The sequence below is a fragment of the Atta colombica genome, unplaced genomic scaffold (genome assembly GCF_001594045.1).
Source record: "Atta colombica isolate Treedump-2 unplaced genomic scaffold, Acol1.0 scaffold187, whole genome shotgun sequence".
In the NCBI taxonomy this organism is placed as follows: Eukaryota; Metazoa; Arthropoda; class Insecta; order Hymenoptera; family Formicidae; genus Atta; species Atta colombica.
The window spans coordinates 74,353-93,039 of record NW_017259279.1 but is presented as its reverse complement, the minus strand read 5'-3'; the positions used below and the strand labels follow the sequence as shown (position 1 = coordinate 93,039).

General features: G+C 30.6%; 1 protein-coding gene across 6 annotated transcripts in view; it reads left to right on the top strand.

Moving 5' to 3' along the window:
- The window catches only part of LOC108686625 (vacuolar protein sorting-associated protein 41 homolog), a 17,221-nt gene extending 3,045 nt beyond the window's left edge, over positions 1-14,176 (top strand). Inside the window, exons 6-14 of one of the 6 annotated variants that reach the window (XR_001931712.1) lie at positions 359-599; positions 1,130-1,394; positions 1,532-2,023; positions 2,200-2,536; positions 2,648-2,884; positions 12,658-12,702; positions 12,779-12,852; positions 13,008-13,126; positions 13,217-14,176. Coding sequence is in view for 3 of the 6 variants with exons in the window: in XM_018192039.1 (XP_018047528.1) it covers positions 359-599; positions 1,130-1,394; positions 1,532-2,023; positions 2,200-2,536; positions 2,648-2,884; positions 12,658-12,702; positions 12,779-12,852; positions 13,008-13,061 (1,745 nt within the window). In the remaining 3 variants the exon portion in view is untranslated. Of the gene's footprint in view, positions 1-358; positions 600-1,129; positions 1,395-1,531; positions 2,024-2,199; positions 2,537-2,647; positions 2,885-12,657; positions 12,703-12,778; positions 12,853-13,007 lie in introns of all 6 variants that reach the window. The other 5 variants (XM_018192039.1, XR_001931714.1, XR_001931713.1 and 2 more) reach the window with 5 other exon arrangements.
- The last annotated feature ends 4,511 nt before the right edge of the window (positions 14,177-18,687 follow it).

Sequence of the window (18,687 nt, the reverse complement as noted above, 5' to 3'; positions counted from 1 at the left end):
ATATATATATATATATATATAATAGCACAAAATTATTAAAAATTGAAATCGTGCTTGGTTACAATACTGATCACTATAAGACCCAAATTGATAGGTATATAAGAAAAATTTTAAAGCTTGTCTTTGCTTGTCCTAGTTTTAGCATGGCAGATTGGACCTCCTAATGATCTAATGACTATGAAGGCATAGCTTAGTGCCCAACGATTTCGCTCATTTGTACGTAAAATTTTATGTAACAATTCAGCATTCTAGGGTTAAATCTAGAGTTACTTTTAGAGTTTATTCCTATACTTTGATTTGGATTATAACAGGAAATGTTTAGAATGCAAGAATTATTTAATTACATTTTATTTTTCAGTATCAACATTTCAAGTAGATTTTTATATATCCGGTATAGCACCATTGAAAAATCAGTTAATATTATTGGGTTGCCTAAAGGAGCTAGATGAAGATGGAAAGAATCAACGCCCAACTTTACATGTAGTTGAACCAAAATATCAAGATTTCTCAGTAATATGTGCAAATTCTCTTACCTTACGTGGCTATAAGGAATACAGCTGCAATGATTACCATTTGGACTGTTTAAAAGAAGAAAATAGGTAAATAAGATCAATTTCGTAAAATTGTTATATTAAAATTTGAGAGATGATACATGGTTTCATGTGAAAATGGTTAGTTGGCAGATTTTGGATTTGAATCCTTTGACTCTTCAATTTATATATTTCTTGATTTTATAAGTTGAAAAATTAAAGACTTTAAAAGTATGAGGTAACAATTTGTTTCAAAATCCTATATTTTATATTATAATAAAAGATTAAAATCAATTTAAATATGTGCTATAATAAAGATAATTAAGATAATTTTTTAAGTATGCTAAAAATTAATTTTAACAAATATTATTTTTCTAGAATATTAATATATAATACAATGATTCACACAAATTATTAATAAATTTGTCTGATATTTAAGATGTGAAAATCTGAATTCAAATATACTTTCCCATTTTTAAGAAGTTTGAAAAAAAAATTTTTTAATTTTAATTGTTTTTCCTATCTCATAGAGATAGGAAATCTTTAAGATTTCATTCTATCTATTGGATCTATCTTTCATATAGGAAAATTCTTTACAGATTTTTTATTGTTAGTCCAAAGGATATTGTAGTGGCTAGTTTATATGATACAGATGACAGAATCGAATGGCTATTGAGTCATGGAAAATTTGAGCAAGCTTTGGAAGCTGTAACAGCAAATAATGGCAAAGATTGTAAGAGGCATACTGTATTAGATGTTGGGCGTATTTATTTGGATCACTTATTAGCATGTGGAAGATACGATGAAGCTGGAAAACTTTGTCTCAAAGTTTTAGAACGAAATAAAAAATTATGGGAGGAAGAGGTGAGAGATATTATGTTACAAAATTATTGCATTTTTAATACTTTGCGAAAAACTGCTGTTTGCAGTTACATTTAAGTTTGTGTCTCAAACTTTTTTGCTTTAGTATGACATAAGCCTTCTTTCTTGTCTCGAGATAGGTTTACAAATTTGCTAGAGTGCATCAATTGCGTTCAATTTCGTCCTACTTGCCTCGGGGTGACGTTATTCTCGATCCATTAATCTATGAAATGGTGCTATATGAATATCTAAAAATGGATCCTGACGGTTTTTTACAATTAGTCAAGGAATGGTCTCCAAATTTATATACAGTGGCAGCGGTAGTTAACGGCGTATTGGAACATTTACTGGTTCACAATCAACGACAAAATGTATTATTAGAAGCGTTAGCCATTTTATATATCCACGACGGCAAATACGATAAAGCGCTTGCTATGTATTTGAAGCTGCGGCACAAGGATGTTTTCCAATTGATCCAAAAGTATCAGTTATATAATTCAGTATACGATATGATCGAAGGTTTGATGGATCTGGACACAGAACGTGCCATACAATTTTTTCTAGAGAAAGACAGAGTGCCGTCTGACACGGTTGTACAAAAATTGCAACATAATCATCGTTATTTATATTTGGTAATATTTGGAATCAATATAACACAATTTTCATAGTGAGAAATATGCAATTTTTGAATAACATTTAATATTTTGTGATTTTTTTAAATTTTATTTTTCCTTAATATATGTTATTAAAAATAGGGCCTTAATGAAAATAATTTTTGAAAATAATTATATAATTTGTACTTTTTCAGTATCTAGATGCATTAGATAAGAGAGACACGAAGGATTCAAAAGGCAAGTACCACGGTCTTCTGGTACGATTATATGCCGATTATTCGAGAGACAAGTTGTTACCGCTTTTACGTCGCTCTGATAATTATCCGATACAACAAGCTCTGGATATTTGTAGCCAACGTCGATTTTATCCAGAAATGGTGTATCTATTAGGTAGAATTGGAAACACTTCAGAAGCCTTGGCGCTTATGACAAGAGAACTCAACGACATGGAAAGTGCAATTGTATTTTGTCAGGAACATGACGATGAAGAGTTGTGGAATGATCTAATTAATTACTCACTTGACAAACCTGGTATGCATCAAATCAATGACCTTGAAGAGCATTTTGGATGCTTGAATTTAAAGTTTCAATAAAATTTAATTAAATAAAGTTTATTTCAAAATAAATTTTTATATGTTTTAGCGGCTATTACATTCCTTCTTCAAAAAATCGGCACTTATGTTGATCCTAGGCTTATGGTGCAAAGAATAGAACCTACTTTGGAAATTCCAGGCTTGAAGAAAGCATTGGTTAAAATGATGTGCGACTACAATCTGCAGGTGTCTGTGCAGGAAGGTTGTAAAAAAATACTGTCTAACGATTATTTCAATCTCCACGAGCGACTTGTTCATTGTCATCAAAACGGCATATTTGTCGATGGTATGCAATTTTATAAAATCATTGATTCTAAAAAATAAAAATAAGGTTGCTATAAAACTGGAAATCGGGGAAATGTCAGGGAAATAGAAAACGATTAGGGAAATTAGGGAAGTCAGGAAATTTGTAAAAATTTCTGAAAAATTAAAATTTGTGCTTTTAAAGAAGATTTTCAATATACGTACACTACATGTATGCAGTTTTGATTAACACGCACATAAAAGCTATGACATACAAAAAAAAACTCAAAAAAATTCTAAGTCGTCTATTTTACCGATCCGGACACTTATCATGGAACAAGTCGGAATGGATTCCGATCAGAATTTTATTTCGTTTTCTCTAGAAAACAATAAAAATCTAGAGAATAATTGAATAATTCTGATAAGAATTCATTCCGACTTGTTCCATGATAGGTACCCAATAGGATTTATACTTACCATTTATATGTTATTTATATATTACTACTACATCAATATGTATGCATGCACACGCATACGCACACACACACACACACACGCACCTCTGCGTGTGCAAATTTTCTAATTAACGACTTTTTGATATTAGGTCTCTAAACCTAATTCTAAGAACTAAACATTGTTCATGTAATCTGCAGTCGAAATCAAAATTGTTTTATACAATTGTTTTATACAAAGTATAAAATTTGTATATAAAACAATAAATTTTTCAATCTAGAGGTAATTAGAAAAATACTTTTCCTATTTGAAAGATAATCGATAAAACAACTTTCCAGGATCCTCTGGATCAGCAAGAGTCACTATTGGAGACGCATTTCTTTTTTCTCAAATTATAAAATATTGAGAAAATCATAATCAGCTTGCTTGTTCTTTATTAAAATGAGATTTAAGTGAATTCCACTTGACGTTCGCACGCTCACGAAAAATTCTTGTTGTTTATCAAATTTTAAATAAAGACAGATAAATGCTCGCGAGAGTTGTCTTCTTTTTCTTCTTTTTCTTATTGTTTGATTTTCTGACCCAAGAAAAGGGTCACAGTATCATGTGTTGAATTTGGATCTTAGATCCTATGATAACCTTTGGTGAGGGGGGACAGAGGCTTTTACTTTAGCTCAAACGAGGGTTGTCAGCACCAAATGAAACACCCTTTGAAGAAAAATGCAAAATAGAAATTAGTTTCGGCAGAGAGAAATCTAAGAATGGTCGCATCCCGGCCGTTTTTTTCGTATATTAAATCTCGTCGGGTAATATTCACGTTTTTTTTTCTCAATATTTAATACTAACGAGCGTTCATTTTAAATTTTCGAAGGACTTTTCTTAATTTTTTCTTCACACGTTACGTTTAGAGTTTCCCTTCTGTAGCACTTCCTCCGTCTCAGTTATTGTAATTTTTTCCCTTTTGATAATTTTCTTTAATTTTTCGCTAATCATTTAATTTTTCTGTTCCAGCTTCTTCACGGTACATACAAGGGATATTGCTTTTTTTTTAGAATTTTGTTTTGGATTTGATTCGGAATTTGAATAAAAACGGGATACGGTCTGGATAGTGAGATCGTTGCAATTCTTGCCACGTTTATCAGTCTATTGAGCTTGTCTCGTAAGACTAACGTAAGACTCTAGCAAGCCGATAAGCCGAATTAACCACGATTAACGCACGAGGGATGCGGGCAATATCGTTCTAGAAAGTGGATTGCCTCGCATCACATATATTAGTCACATGATTTACGCATTTGACACAGACTATTGTGTGCGCACAGAGCTATTGGTTCGCAGAGTGATTATGAAGGCCTCGTCGACGTTAGACGTGTGTTAAACGTGACATAAAAAGCCGACCGTTTGCAACGATCTCACTGTCGGTCTCAGCATCCGTTACGTCGAGCGTACTAAAGCGCTACTTCGCTTCTCGCTCAATCGACACTTTTTGTTTTGCACATGCCACGAAAGAACTGCAATAAAGACAAAAGTAATTCACAACAAATTTGTAACAAACTTGTATGAAATGCGATATTAGAGATTTAATGCAGAAAAGATCGTAGAATCTTTTAGATCGATTATATAGTAACCAATTTTTAATTTTAATTAATAATTCATTTTTTGTTTTTGAAAGTATTTATAAACATCATTAATTTTTGTCGAAGCTGCTGGAAAACTGGATACATCAAGATTGAATGTCTTGTTGAAATTCTATGTCTGCAATAGAAACTTTTGATTTTCAGTGATGTGATAGAAACGATTCATCAAATTGAAATTATTATTACATTTTCTTCATGTACATTTTTTCAAGATTTTTTTCCTTTCACTTTGTTTTCGTCATAGGAAAAATATTACTTATTTAGAAAATCATAATTTAAAAAAATTATAATTTCTGTATTGCTGTTAAATTTTTTCGCTTCATGCTATTTAAATCTTTTTCTCATATTTTGTTTTCGTATTGCCATTTTTTTGTTTCATCTGTAGTTTTTTCTCTGTTTCTTGTTTATAATCGATTAATTATTTCATTAATGTTTCATCGCAATTGAATTATTTACAGCTTTATAAGCTATGTTACCATACACGCATAGTAGAATAGAATAGAATTTATTCACTTCAGTGTACAAATTTGCCAAAAAAGGGACTTGGTTTACAATTTCTTTTCTTATCACACTTATCCATCCACACATACATACAAATAGAATAGAATAGAATTTATTACACTTCAACATTACACTTCAATATTACACTTCAACATAGCTAAGAAAGGGACTTGGTTTACATAAATTCCTTATCCACATTCATCCTTCCACACTACTAGTACCTGACTCTAAAAAAAAAATAAATTTCTTAATATTCTTATTTTCATTTCTTATTCTTGTTATTTTCTATTTCATTCTCATTTATTCGATGTTACTTTATTCTATCTCAGCTCTGAATATCACAGTGACATATAAATACAATATACATACAAATCCTCTCTCTCTCTCTCTCTCTCTCTCTCTCTCTCTCTCTCTCTCTCTCTTTCACCTTATTTATATACATATATACAACTATGTATACATCATACTACCTATACATCTATCTTTACATTCTATCTCTCTCTTTATTATAATCTATTTCACAGCCTGTAAAAATCTTTTTTTATTTATGTGTACCTTACTACTACCACACTATGTCTCATTTTTTCTCTTAAATGATCCCCACATGTCTTATTCTAATCTGACTCCATCATCTACTTATTCACCTACCGAATGTGTGATGTGAAGATGAATAAGTGACTTATCCTCTTTCTTTCCTTCCTTCCTTTCTATTTCTAAATAATAAATTCTCCCTTTCTTTTCGTAATTTCCTTAACGCCTCTTCCTTCATCTCGTTCAAATTATCATTCTAGATTCTATTCAAAATTTCCTTTTCCTTTTCTCCTAAATCGGTGGTAAATTTAATCTTTGTCTCTACAAAATCCTTTACATAATGTTCTAAATTATCCTTATCCTTTCCAAAAAATATACACTTCCTCCTACTTTCCTCTATCCAATACTTATTTCCCTCCTCCAAATTTCTTACAGTTTAAACAGAGCTCTTACCTCGTCCCCTCTTTTCCTCTCTCTTTTCCTGCCTCAAATAAGACGGCACTTCCTTTTTTGTTCCCCAATTTTTATATCTGTCATTTCTGATTTTATCCTCTTCTCACTGCCCCTGTATATCCCTTTCCCTTTCAATCAATTCTTCTTCAAACCATTTTCTTCCGCTTACTTCTCTTGCCGCCATTCCCTACTCATTTCTATTGTAATAGCTTTCCCTTTTTTGATCATATAAACTATTTCATCCATTTCTTTCCTTCTCTTCCCAGCATTCCTGCCGCCCCTGACTTAATCCTCTGCTCATCTCTTAGTTTTGATTCCCTATCCTATCCTCAACTTTTCCATAGTTAACTTTCTCAAAATTACATATCTTGGCGTACAAAAATCCAAACTAAACATCCATCTTACATAGTCCATCATTACCTTTTCCAGTTCTTCCTTCTTCCATCCCTATACTTCTACCTCGTATGCCATTACACTTCGTACTAAATAAGATCCACCTCTTTCTAAAATCGTTCCTACATATCCTTTCTTCCAATCCCCATACTTTCCTCGCCACCAACTTGCCTTTCCTATTTAGTTCTTTTACGTGTTCTCTAGTTTCCTTTCCTATTTAATATAAAACCTACATATTTGAAGACCTGCTCCTCTTCTATTTCCTTTTCGCTCCATTTCTATTTTTCTACCTTCTCATTATCTTTTTTTATTATATACTAACCTTAGATTTGTCTCGTACTCCATCCTTTTTTTTGTTAAAAATCTATTGAACGTCGTCGTCATATCCTGTAGCACTTTCTTATTCCTTGCAACTAATACTATATCATCCGCATACACAAGATTCCACATCTTGAGCTCTCCTGTCTTAATCCCTCCTATTCTTCTATTTTCTAATTTCTAATCCCGCTACAGATTAAACAGGAGTGAATTCATTATACATATATAATTCATTACACATTCTTGCCTCATTCCTCTTGTAATAAAGTTCTCCATGTATCCTCCCTTGGTTTTTATCGTTATCTCTGTTTCTTCATAGCTCCTCTCAATCTTCTTGATCAGCCCTTCCTTCACTCCTCGTCTTCTCAAAGTATTCCATAAATTGCTTCTGTCTACCTTATCGAAGACCGCCTTTAGATCCGCAAACAATATGTATACTTTCCCCTGCTCCTCCCTCTCTCTTCCCTTTGGAACATGACACAAAGATATTGTCAATTGTTGTCCTTCCTTTTTTAAATCCTGCTTATGTAGCCGGTATCATTTCTTTCATTTCTGCTTCTTTTTCCTGTTCTTCAAAATCTCAGCATAAATTTTATAAGCTGTGCATAGTAGTAAGATATCTTTATAATTCTCGATCAATTTTTTATTGCCTCTCTCATATAGGAATATTATGCTTTTTTTCCAGTCCTTTGGGACTGGATCTTATCTTCCATCTAAATCTTCTTCATTAGAGAAATCACTTCTTTCCACAATCCTTCCCCTACATATTTCCAAGCTTCCATTGATATACCATCAACTCTTGCGACCTTCTTCAGTTTCATATTTCTTAATCTCCTTCCTTATCTCTCCTTCCTTCAATTCTCTACCCTCTAATTTCAATCAATCTTTTCTTCCATCCTCTCATTTTCCACCTCTTCCGAATCATTCAATTTCATAAAGTGATTTCTCCATGTCTCCTTATTAATATAATTTTTCTACATTCAGTCTCTCGTTTCTCTTCTTATTTATAAATCTCCATATATTTGCTTCTCTCCTCAAGTTCCTCAATTCTTCTTCTTCCTCTCTTCTTTTCTCCTCAATGTACCGTTCCCTCCACAGTTTTTTCCACCTTCCATCTCAAAAAGAGGTTCTCTATGAACCTTCGTAGAAGCAAGTGATTCGAGTCCACTCTTACATCAATCTTAAATTCTAAAATCCTATCACTTAAACCTTCATTAACTACAATATAATCTATCATCGAGCAACCTCTCGCTCCCACATATGTATATTCGTACTTCTCAGTTTCCTACAATCTTTCCATATATATACATCCCTTTATCTTTAATCCATTTTACAAAAATTTTCCCATTGTTTCCTATTACTTTATCTTTACACTTCTCCTTATCATGTTCTTCTATCCCTGTTCCTCCTAGCTCCTCTATCCTTATATTAAAGTCCCTCCCCCCAATAATAATTATATCTTCTAACTCGTTTTATGACTTGCTTCAACCCTTTTCTTATATATTTTTTTCTCCTTGTTCACCATATACCGACATGATCCTCATTCCTTTCTCATTGAGTGTTATTTCCGTACTTATTATATCTTCTTTCTTCTCTTTTATTAACTTTTCTCTATTTATTCCCAATCCTTTTCTTTTACCGATTATGAAACCACCTTTAGCTCTCTCTCTCTCTTATTCTTTTTTTTTGCGTAACAATCCCACACACTTTGGTAGCCTTTCCCATTCACTTTCTACTACCCAAGTTTCACATAATTTAATGAAATCAAAATTTCCCACATACCTCCAAAAAATCCATATCCTTATTTTCTAATCCTGCAGTAGTTCAAAATAAAATCTCCGTTATCTTAAGCCCCCCCCCCCCCCTTTTTTCTTTTATCTTTCCTTTCTTATTCGTATTCTTGTTCTCCCCTCAACTCTTACCTTCTTCTCCTTCTCCTATTCTTACTCTTTTTCTCCTCTTGGCTTATTTGAAATTTCTCTCGCCTCCTTTTTCAGCATCTTCCTCTCCTATCCTACTATTTATTTTCACCTCCTTTTCCTTCTCCATCTTTGCCCAAAACATCCATGCTTCCTTAATCTTATAACTCTACCTAATCCTACTTTTATTACTTCTCCTTTATCTTTTTGCTTTTTTTACCCATCTATTTATCTTTTTTTGAATTTCCCTCTTCTTGAAACTCAGATCATTGTCTATAAATATTTTACCTCTCTTCAATTTATGCTTACTAGTTATTACCTCTCTTTTCTTTTCTTCATTCTCTATTTTCACAATAATCACAAGTTCACTTTTCCAACATTTTTCCATTTGATATTCCACCCCTATTTTTTCTTTCAGAAATTCTTTTGCCCAAACTTTGCTTTCTTCTGCATCACCTATCTTATTTTCTTTCTCCGATAAACCCTTATTATATTAAGTCTCCTTTCCTTCTCTATAATCAACTTTTACTATACTCACATCTTTTGCACCCTCTGTGCTCTCCCATGATTTCATTCTTTCTCTACTGTTCTCTTTTCTGCTTATTATATTCCTATTTTCATTAAAAAAAACTCCCACATTCCCTTCACCATCTTCCTCTATCCCCCTATCTAATCCTAACCTCTTCTTCATATTTTCTATTTTTTGATACGTCTCTTCTATTCTTATCAACTTATTCCTATAATTTCTTTCCATTTCCTCTTTATTTTTGAACCAGCTCTCTCTCTCTCTCTCTCTCTCTCTCGCGCCTTTTCCTCTAAATTTTTCATTTTATTCTCTCACCTTTCTTTTATCCTAATATTTTCCATCATTGTCTTTTTTCCTCACATATGTTTTTAAATTCCTCCTGTATTTGGTCATACGTACTCTTCGTCTTCTTCCCCTTCCCACCCCCGATGCTTCACTCTCCCCATTTTTTGCTTCCAACTGGAAGGATATCTTCTTTTCCCTTTGTAATCAGTTTTCTTTGCTTAAGATCCGGTTTTCCTTTTTCCGCCTTCTCAATCGACTCTCCTGCGTTTAACATCCTAATCTCCTTTTCCTACTTCTAACTCTTCAAACTCTTGTTCTCCTTTTTGCACGGGCTCTCCTTCACTTATTCTAATTATACTGCCTTTACTAATAATCACATGCCTATCTTCTAATTGCTTTTATTTATTTTATTGCACTCTCACAATACCGCAGCCATCTAATCAAGTCCACACATAGTAAATAATAGTAAATAATTAGTAAATTAATTTGGACACATCAATGACAATTTTAAATGCGATGTGAATATTTCGCTTTATTTATGTACCTCCACCGCCGTTATATTCTAATAGACAGAAAATTTGAATGTTTTTTTCTTGATTATGATTTTAAAATTTCATTGTATTTTTTTTTTTAAACAATATAATTAATATATATATTTTGATGATAATGTACTTATATATTGTGTAAAAGTAATCTTGAGCAAATAAGAAATGGTGTCCGTATTTATATCCACACTTAGATTTGTAGATACTTATATTTATTTGTGCAGTGATCATTATTATATTACATATAATAATTAATTTATAATTAGTTATTATATTACATTGAAGCACGTTTATTTCTTTGTGATCATGTTATTTATTTTATGTATTTTATTTGATGTACTTTTAAAATGTATGATGTGGGTATGCATTTTTATATTATCATGCATCGAAAAATGTTTTATTATATTGATTTTTTATTACTTAGGATTTTATTAATTTCAATTTTTTCGTGTAACATATATTTGAAGAAAATTAAAGCTATTATTTTTTGTATTGGAATAGGAAGACTTTTTTGAATGACAATATTTTCGAAGAAGAATTAAAGTTATTATTACTATTTTATGAGAAATTTATATATATATATAAAGACTTTCAATGAGAATATAAAAAGGTACATAACATATCACGTAGCAAAATACCACTTGGGTTTCACTTTTTAATTTTACTTTTAATGAATATAACATTTTTTTTTCATCATTTATGTTTAATTATATTTCAATCTATAATAACTGTAAAGAATTAATCCTACAAAGTAGATTTAAAAAATCCTCGTCGTCTTATAATAATAATACGACGATGGTCATCTGTATTCAATGAAAATATTTTTTAAGAAAAATTAAAATTACTTTTATTTTTTTTCGGGAGGTTATATATAAGAACAGCATGAATTAAGAAACTCACCTTTGGTATTTCGTAGAAACAATTATATCACTTATATTACTAATATTTTTATAAATTATTAAATATAACAAATCTTGGATATATTATATTTAGCTAACTAGATCGTATTAAATAAAATACAGGACTCTTGATATTCAATCGAGTTATCAGATTAACAAGGTAAACCGAATTAAAGTAAAAAATCGAATTAAAGTATTATATTTAGAATAATTAGAGAGTTACATGTATTAAGAAAATTACAAGCTACATAATTTATATATATTTATATAACATGTTTCGAATACAAGATTAAGGCATTTTTAGACATATAAAAGTTAAAAATGGAAAAAGATGCAAAACATAGTAAAATAAAAAAAGAACGTTGTCAAATGATCTTAAGAGGCCAAATGAATATTTTCCAGAGCAACAAAAATTGCTCACAAATTGAAAGACGATTGAAAGACCGTGTGGAGAGAGCATCTGAATATTCTAATATAAATATAACACGTATTCATTAGAAACACAAAAAACAAAGTTATTAAAAGCAAAATTATAAAAGCAAAATCATTACTTTGACAAAAACTCACCCGTGAGACTCTCAACAAGATTTGTATTCATCATTCATCGATGTTATTTGGAATATAGACAGTGGAGGATGGACAAGCGTCCCGTGCCGCGCATGCCGCGACTTGTGCGATGCACTTGTTAGACAATCCTCGCTTCTTACGGGCCCGCGCCCGTGCGTCGAGCGAACGTAGAGTGTATTTGGCGATATTAAGTCGGACATGCTTATTCGGCTATCTTTAAAAATTAATATCTCATTAACTATTATGAAAATTGCAAAATGATAGAAAACTTTTCGATTCAATTTAGTCCGCTCTACAGTATTTGTATAATTTCTTTATTGATATTAATGTCAAAATTTTTTATTTATTTCAATATTATTCATTTTGATGATTGTTTTTACACGCTTATACACTTTGTGACTACAAGAATGATTAATTTTGAATTTTATCTTATATATAAGGAATAAAAAAAAAACAACATAATTTATGAAAATCGAATGTTTTATAAATGTCGTTTATTTATGAAATATTAGTTACATTTCTAGATATAAGTTTTTAAAAATTTTTAAAGATGTATATCAAATAAATCTATTAAACTGTTAGGCATAATGTTATTATTTTGATAGTTACATAAAATAGAAAATCATTTAATATTTTTAATTATGAGGCGGACCGCACATAATTAATTGGCTTCATGCGATTCGTGAGCCGTGGTTTGCATTATGTATTGAATTATAAAGTAAACTATTCTTTGTGACATATAGTAAACTATTCTTCATGTAAAAAGTATTATTAAATTTTTTTTCTTTGCAGATGATCAAATGTGTGGAGCTTGCCATAGGAAAATAATTGTAAGAGGTATTTATAAGTAATTAGTTTTTTAGTTACTTATAATTCTAATTACATGATTATAATTCACTTTCTTTTTCTCTAGAGCCGCGGAATATAGTTGTATTTTATTGTAAGCATTGTTTTCACGAAGATTGTCTACCTAATTTTGATTTAATTGTATGTATGATATTTCATCTATGATGATTTTATTTTATTATTAAGTGTGGGAAAAAGTTCGTGGCATTTTTTTAATGCCATCTAACGGGAAAAACACCACGAACTTTTTCCCATATCTAATATTTATGAATTACTATAGTACTCTTAAATTTCAGGAAAATTGCGTGATATGCAATTCGCAAAAAGAAATGACACCTGGCAGAAAATGATAAAGGTAAACTACTTCATAATGTAATATGTACAAAATCGGAAGTTTTACATGGACTAATATTATGTATGTTTCAATCAAATATTTTGGTGTAGCCTAGACTATGTTGCATTTGTATTTTTTTTAATAATAAATAAAGGTAATTATTTACTTTAGGAGACACCGCGCGATGATCTTGATCTTGGCATATATTGACAAGGTCATGATCCTGAGTGACCAACAGATTTTAGATGGTAGTCGCTGTTCGTTGAAAAATTAATAGTCAAAGTTAGTTATTTCTTTGCTTTATATGAAAAGTCAAATAACTTTTGGCAGAAACAGAGATATGGGGTGGACCAATTAAAGGAATATGACTTTTCACGCAAAGCGAGACCACCCCCCCTTATGTCAATATCAGATTACATTGTTAATATACGACGGTATCTCACATCTTCAATTTTTGAACAAATGCTTTGTAGTGTTGTATCGTGAAATCTATGATATTGACAGGTTTTACTGAAAAATTGATAATGAAAAATTAACTACCACTTGTCGAAGAATGAGTGCAAAGTTTATCTAGAGAATGAATTTATTACCGACAAGAAGAATCTGGATATAATCCGCGATTAGCTGTTTTATTTCAGGATGATCTGCAAGATAATCCGTGTACCGAGCTATATCATAAGACTGTTAAAAGAAAAATTTATATAAAAATTTTTTTGTGAAAAGGGTGTGTGTGTGTGAGTGTGTGATTTAAATCTTACGTTTTAAGTATATCTGTGGTAGAATTTGTAAGCGGTAAGAGGATCCACTTTTCATAATAATAATCATAAGGTGTATCATAAGGTTAGCCAATCAGAGCTGAAAGTTTTTAAAAATTCTTGACTGCAATTGGCTAATTCTTACGGTACGTCTTACGATCACTGTTATAAAAAGTGTATGCGGACACTTTAAAGAAAAATTGTATTGGATTTATTACTGGTTATGATAAAAGTTTCGATCAGAGAATCCTGCTCCGATGACCACGACATATAATGTTTAAGATCTCCGACAGGAGTTTTTAGTTGTCACTTGTTATTCGTTAAAAAATTATTATACAAAGAAAAATTTAAAAAACGTCTTATTTCTGCTACAATATGTTAAGAACAATCCCAAATCCTCCCTTCCTTGCAATAATTTTCTACGCAAAGCGAGATCCCCTTTGGGGATAGATTATGGATTTTGAAAGGAGATGAAAATTACAAAAGTGAGCAAAAATTATTAGGTATTGACCAATTAAATTATGAACACTTTATAATGAATTTGCTCACTTTTGTAATTTTCACCTCATTTGAAGATATACAATCGACCCTCTGGGTGTTCGACTTTTCACACGACGCTGCACATCCTCTCTTGTTAAAAGCGTTATTAATAATTGATGTAATTAACGATTGATTAATTATTAATGGTTTACGTTTAATTATTAGGTTACTGCTTAAGTATTTAATTTTTGTGTGCCATAGCCCTTAAGCAGTAAGCGAATTGATGAATCACAGAAACTGTAAAATCATCAGCAATAGCAAATCTAATATGTTAATTTCTTTATTGCTTAAGTCTTAGGACTATGGCACACAAACAAACAATGAAATGTAAGCAAGAAAGAAATCAATGTGTGATTAGCTACAGCTTACATTATGATCTTACGGTCTTTACCCAATTCATTGGTATGATTGGCCAATTCATTTACTATTTACGTTTTATTGCTTAATTTTATTCTATAATTCTAAAGCGTCGTCTATTAGGTGTACAACTTTGCTTTCGCCGTTTTTTTTTCCGAAATTCGAGACTTTATTGTAAAAAACTGGTTATACATTTATGATTCAAAGTATTGTCCATCGCTGGCCACTACTTTCTCCCATCTTTCGGGTAGCGTACGAATCCCGCGTCGAAAAAACTGATCATCTTTTGAGGCTATCCACGAATCGATCCAATTTTTTATTTCTTCATAAGACCGGAAGTGCTGGTCAGCCAGGCCGTGTGCAATTGATCGAAACAAGTGATAGTCAGAGGGAGCAACGTCTGGAGAATACGGCGGGTGGGGTAGGACTTCCCATTTCCAAGTATGTCTTGACCACTTTCGCAACATGGGGTCGAGCAATGTCATGCTGCAAAATCACTTTATCGTGTCTCTCGTTGTATTGCAACCGTTTGTCTTTCAATGCTCGGCTCAAACGCATCAATTGCGTTCGATACCGATCGCCTGTGATTGTTTCAGTCGGTTTTAACAGTTCATAATACACTACGCCGAGCTGGTACTCACCAAATGTCCCACCAAATACATGACCTTGGACATCAAAATCACCGTTTTTGAAACCACTCACGACACGTTCTTTTACTAATAGCGGCCTCACCATAAGTATTTGAGAGCATTCACCATAAGTATTTGAGTCTCAGCCGCAGATTTCTTCATATTGAAACAAAAAATTAAAACCTCCCGCAAATGACGAGAATTTGGCTCGTAATCTGACATTTTCAATCGAGAATAACTTTATGATGAAACACAAATCGACTAATGTTTCTATGGGGTTATGTTGACAGATGCCCAAGTTTATTGTATGATGTTTATGATCTATTTATTTCGACTACCACTTACCGCTAAAGCTATAGGAAAACGGCGGAAGCAAAGTTGTACACCTAATATAATGGGCAGTAGCAATAGATAAGGCTGTAAGATACATCAGGAATAAGTTGATTTTCCGATATAATAGGATATAGAGTAAGTTCATAAATAACAACAGAGTAGAACATAAAAAATGGATTTAAATTATTCGCTTACGAACTTATTTTATGCTCTATTAGAAAATATATAACAAATCAGTTTTGACATTTACTGAAATGACAACATTTGATTGACAAGATAAATTGTGTAATAAAGAACAAATGCCATTATAAAAGAATGTGAAGTATCTACATTTAAATAAAATGTATGATTAATATTTGTTTGTAGTAGTTTATAAAAATATAAAAATAAAATAAATACGCTACTCAATAAAAAATAATTAAATAGTTGAGTAATTTGTAGTAGTTTGTAGTTGAATTGTAGAATTCTGCATATTGACTTTAAATTTATGAAAAAAAATGTACATATATGATTTGTTTCTAAACAGGTTTAGAAAACATTGAAGAAATTTCTAATAGAATAGAAAACATTGAAGAAGAATCCAAAGTTAACCCAGAGCGAATTCAATTTATGAAAAGAGGATGCATTAAGTAACAGAAAAAGGTAAAATTAAAATAATTTTACGGATACATAATAATTTTTATATAAATATATAATTCTTCTTAAAAAGTATAAGGTTATATTATTCTCAAAAATGGATTTAATATATTTCATGTAAGTTTTATAAAACATTAAGTTTATAAATATTCTTCTTCAAAAGTTTTTTACATATAAATTTTTTACATATAAATTTGTTATATATAAAATATTAAATAATAAATGAATATATTTTTTGCAATATAAAAACCATTGCACTAGCATTGTAAATGCTTTAATCTATCTAGATAAAGAATGTAAAATGCCTCAATTTAAAGAAAGCGAATTAACAGCGCAATTCTTGTAATGAATGATATATTCGATCTTTTAAATTCACGAAATAAATTTTGCAAAATTGAATTCCAAAAATGTAAACCAAAGACAATATTCCAATTATTGTGAACAAAATTGATGATTATATTAAATACACTGTTTCTTTAAAAAATGATGAGAACATTCCAATATTACTTACAGAACGGAAAATTGGATCCTTAGGCTTCATAATTTGCTTAAAAAGTGTTATCGGTATTGGTTACCAATATATACAATCATCTGAAAATAAATGAGATTATTTATTAACATATAAAATGTCGCAAGACCACACATCTTGAATTGTCTTTTGTCTGCGATTTCTCTGCGATTCGGCAGACTTGGCCACAATCCATGATAATAATAATCCGATATGATGACAATTTCAAACTGCTTTTTTCAAACTTTTAAATAATTACTTGTATATTGTAAGATAAGTGACAGAATATGCCAATAGTGTACCTCAAGAAGAAGATTATTTTATTTTTATATGTATTATCAATGGCTGCGTTCAGCAGAACGTTTATTTTGCAATTGTTGGAAGTTTTCTTCACGCTGATTGAGTTATGCTTTTAGATCAAAAGGAATAGTCCTATCTTAGCAGAGAATCACAAAATGGTTGCTATTGTATTCTGCTAAATACATCCAAAAAAAAGTATGAATTAATCAACGGTAAAAAAAAAGATAATTAATAGATTCCACATACAAACGATCATGAATATGCTAATGTTTTTGTGGAACATAGTTATACTAACTCTGAGACTTAGGCTCGGTTGCACCAACTAAATAATATTACTTTAATTTTAAGCGAGGCTTAAAACTCTCTTTGTTCCTGTCTCTTTCCGGTTTTAAAACGAGAGAGTTTTAAGTTTCGTTTTAAAGCGAAAGAGAAACAGAGACAGAGATAGTTTTAAGCTTGCTCAAAGTAATATTATTGATGCAACTGGGCCTTATACATAAATTGTAATTCTATTTATATAGCAGGATTTATTGTGAAATCTATTAAATCAACAAAATTTCATGCGATATTTGTTCATTTGTGACCCTTCTCGAAAAATATCGCATATGAAAAACTGTAGTAGGCATTACATATACTATTGTAAGACTTTGGCTTGCAGATGAATCATAAGTTGAAATAAATAAAAGTTTCTAGAATGAGTTGTCAATCATTCTGACATTGAAGACGAATTCAATTTGAATTTTGTCTTTCAGATGAATTTAATGTGAGCACTTGATTTGAAGGATAAAAGTCAGGTTTATTTTAATTAAATAATCTTGTAATTATAAATGTTCAGAGGTACAATCACACGCCCTTATGATTTGACAGTTAACTTTCAACTACTATTCGTTTGTTTGTTAAAAATGAATAAATAGCGCGTTGCTAGGGACACGCTACATTAGAATGGAGCATTATAGCCACGGTGTGAACTTAATAATTTTTACATTATAACATTTCTTTAGTTTTTCATATGCGATATTTTTCAAGAATAAAAGGACCCCTGAAATCTTAATTTATGAGTTTACGATATCTTCACTTCAAAAAATTAAATCTAAAGATAAATTGATAAATACGTCACAAAAGATAATTATAAATTTTGCAAAATTGCAGAAACTTCTTTTTGTTGTTATAATATTAAGAAATTATTAAAAACCACTTATTTTAATGTTATGTCAAGATGCATTGAAAAGAATTTCAAATAATATATTTATTAACAATGATCACATGTTTTATCAAGGAATTTTAAGAAATCATTATCAAATCATAAAATGTATATTTACGAAATATTTTTCATTACGTATGCATCACGAATGCGATAATTCATAGAATTAAATATTCATATCAATAAAAAATATTCATAGAATAAGAAATAAGCGCACAAAAATAATTTTGTTTCAAAACTAATAACATGTATTTGAAAATGCTAATATAATATATAATTGAAGTACTAATTGTAATTAGTAAATATTAACATTTACTAAATAAACATTTTTATATTTAACCTTTTTATTTCTTATTTTAAGTAAGTTTTTAATTTTATAAATT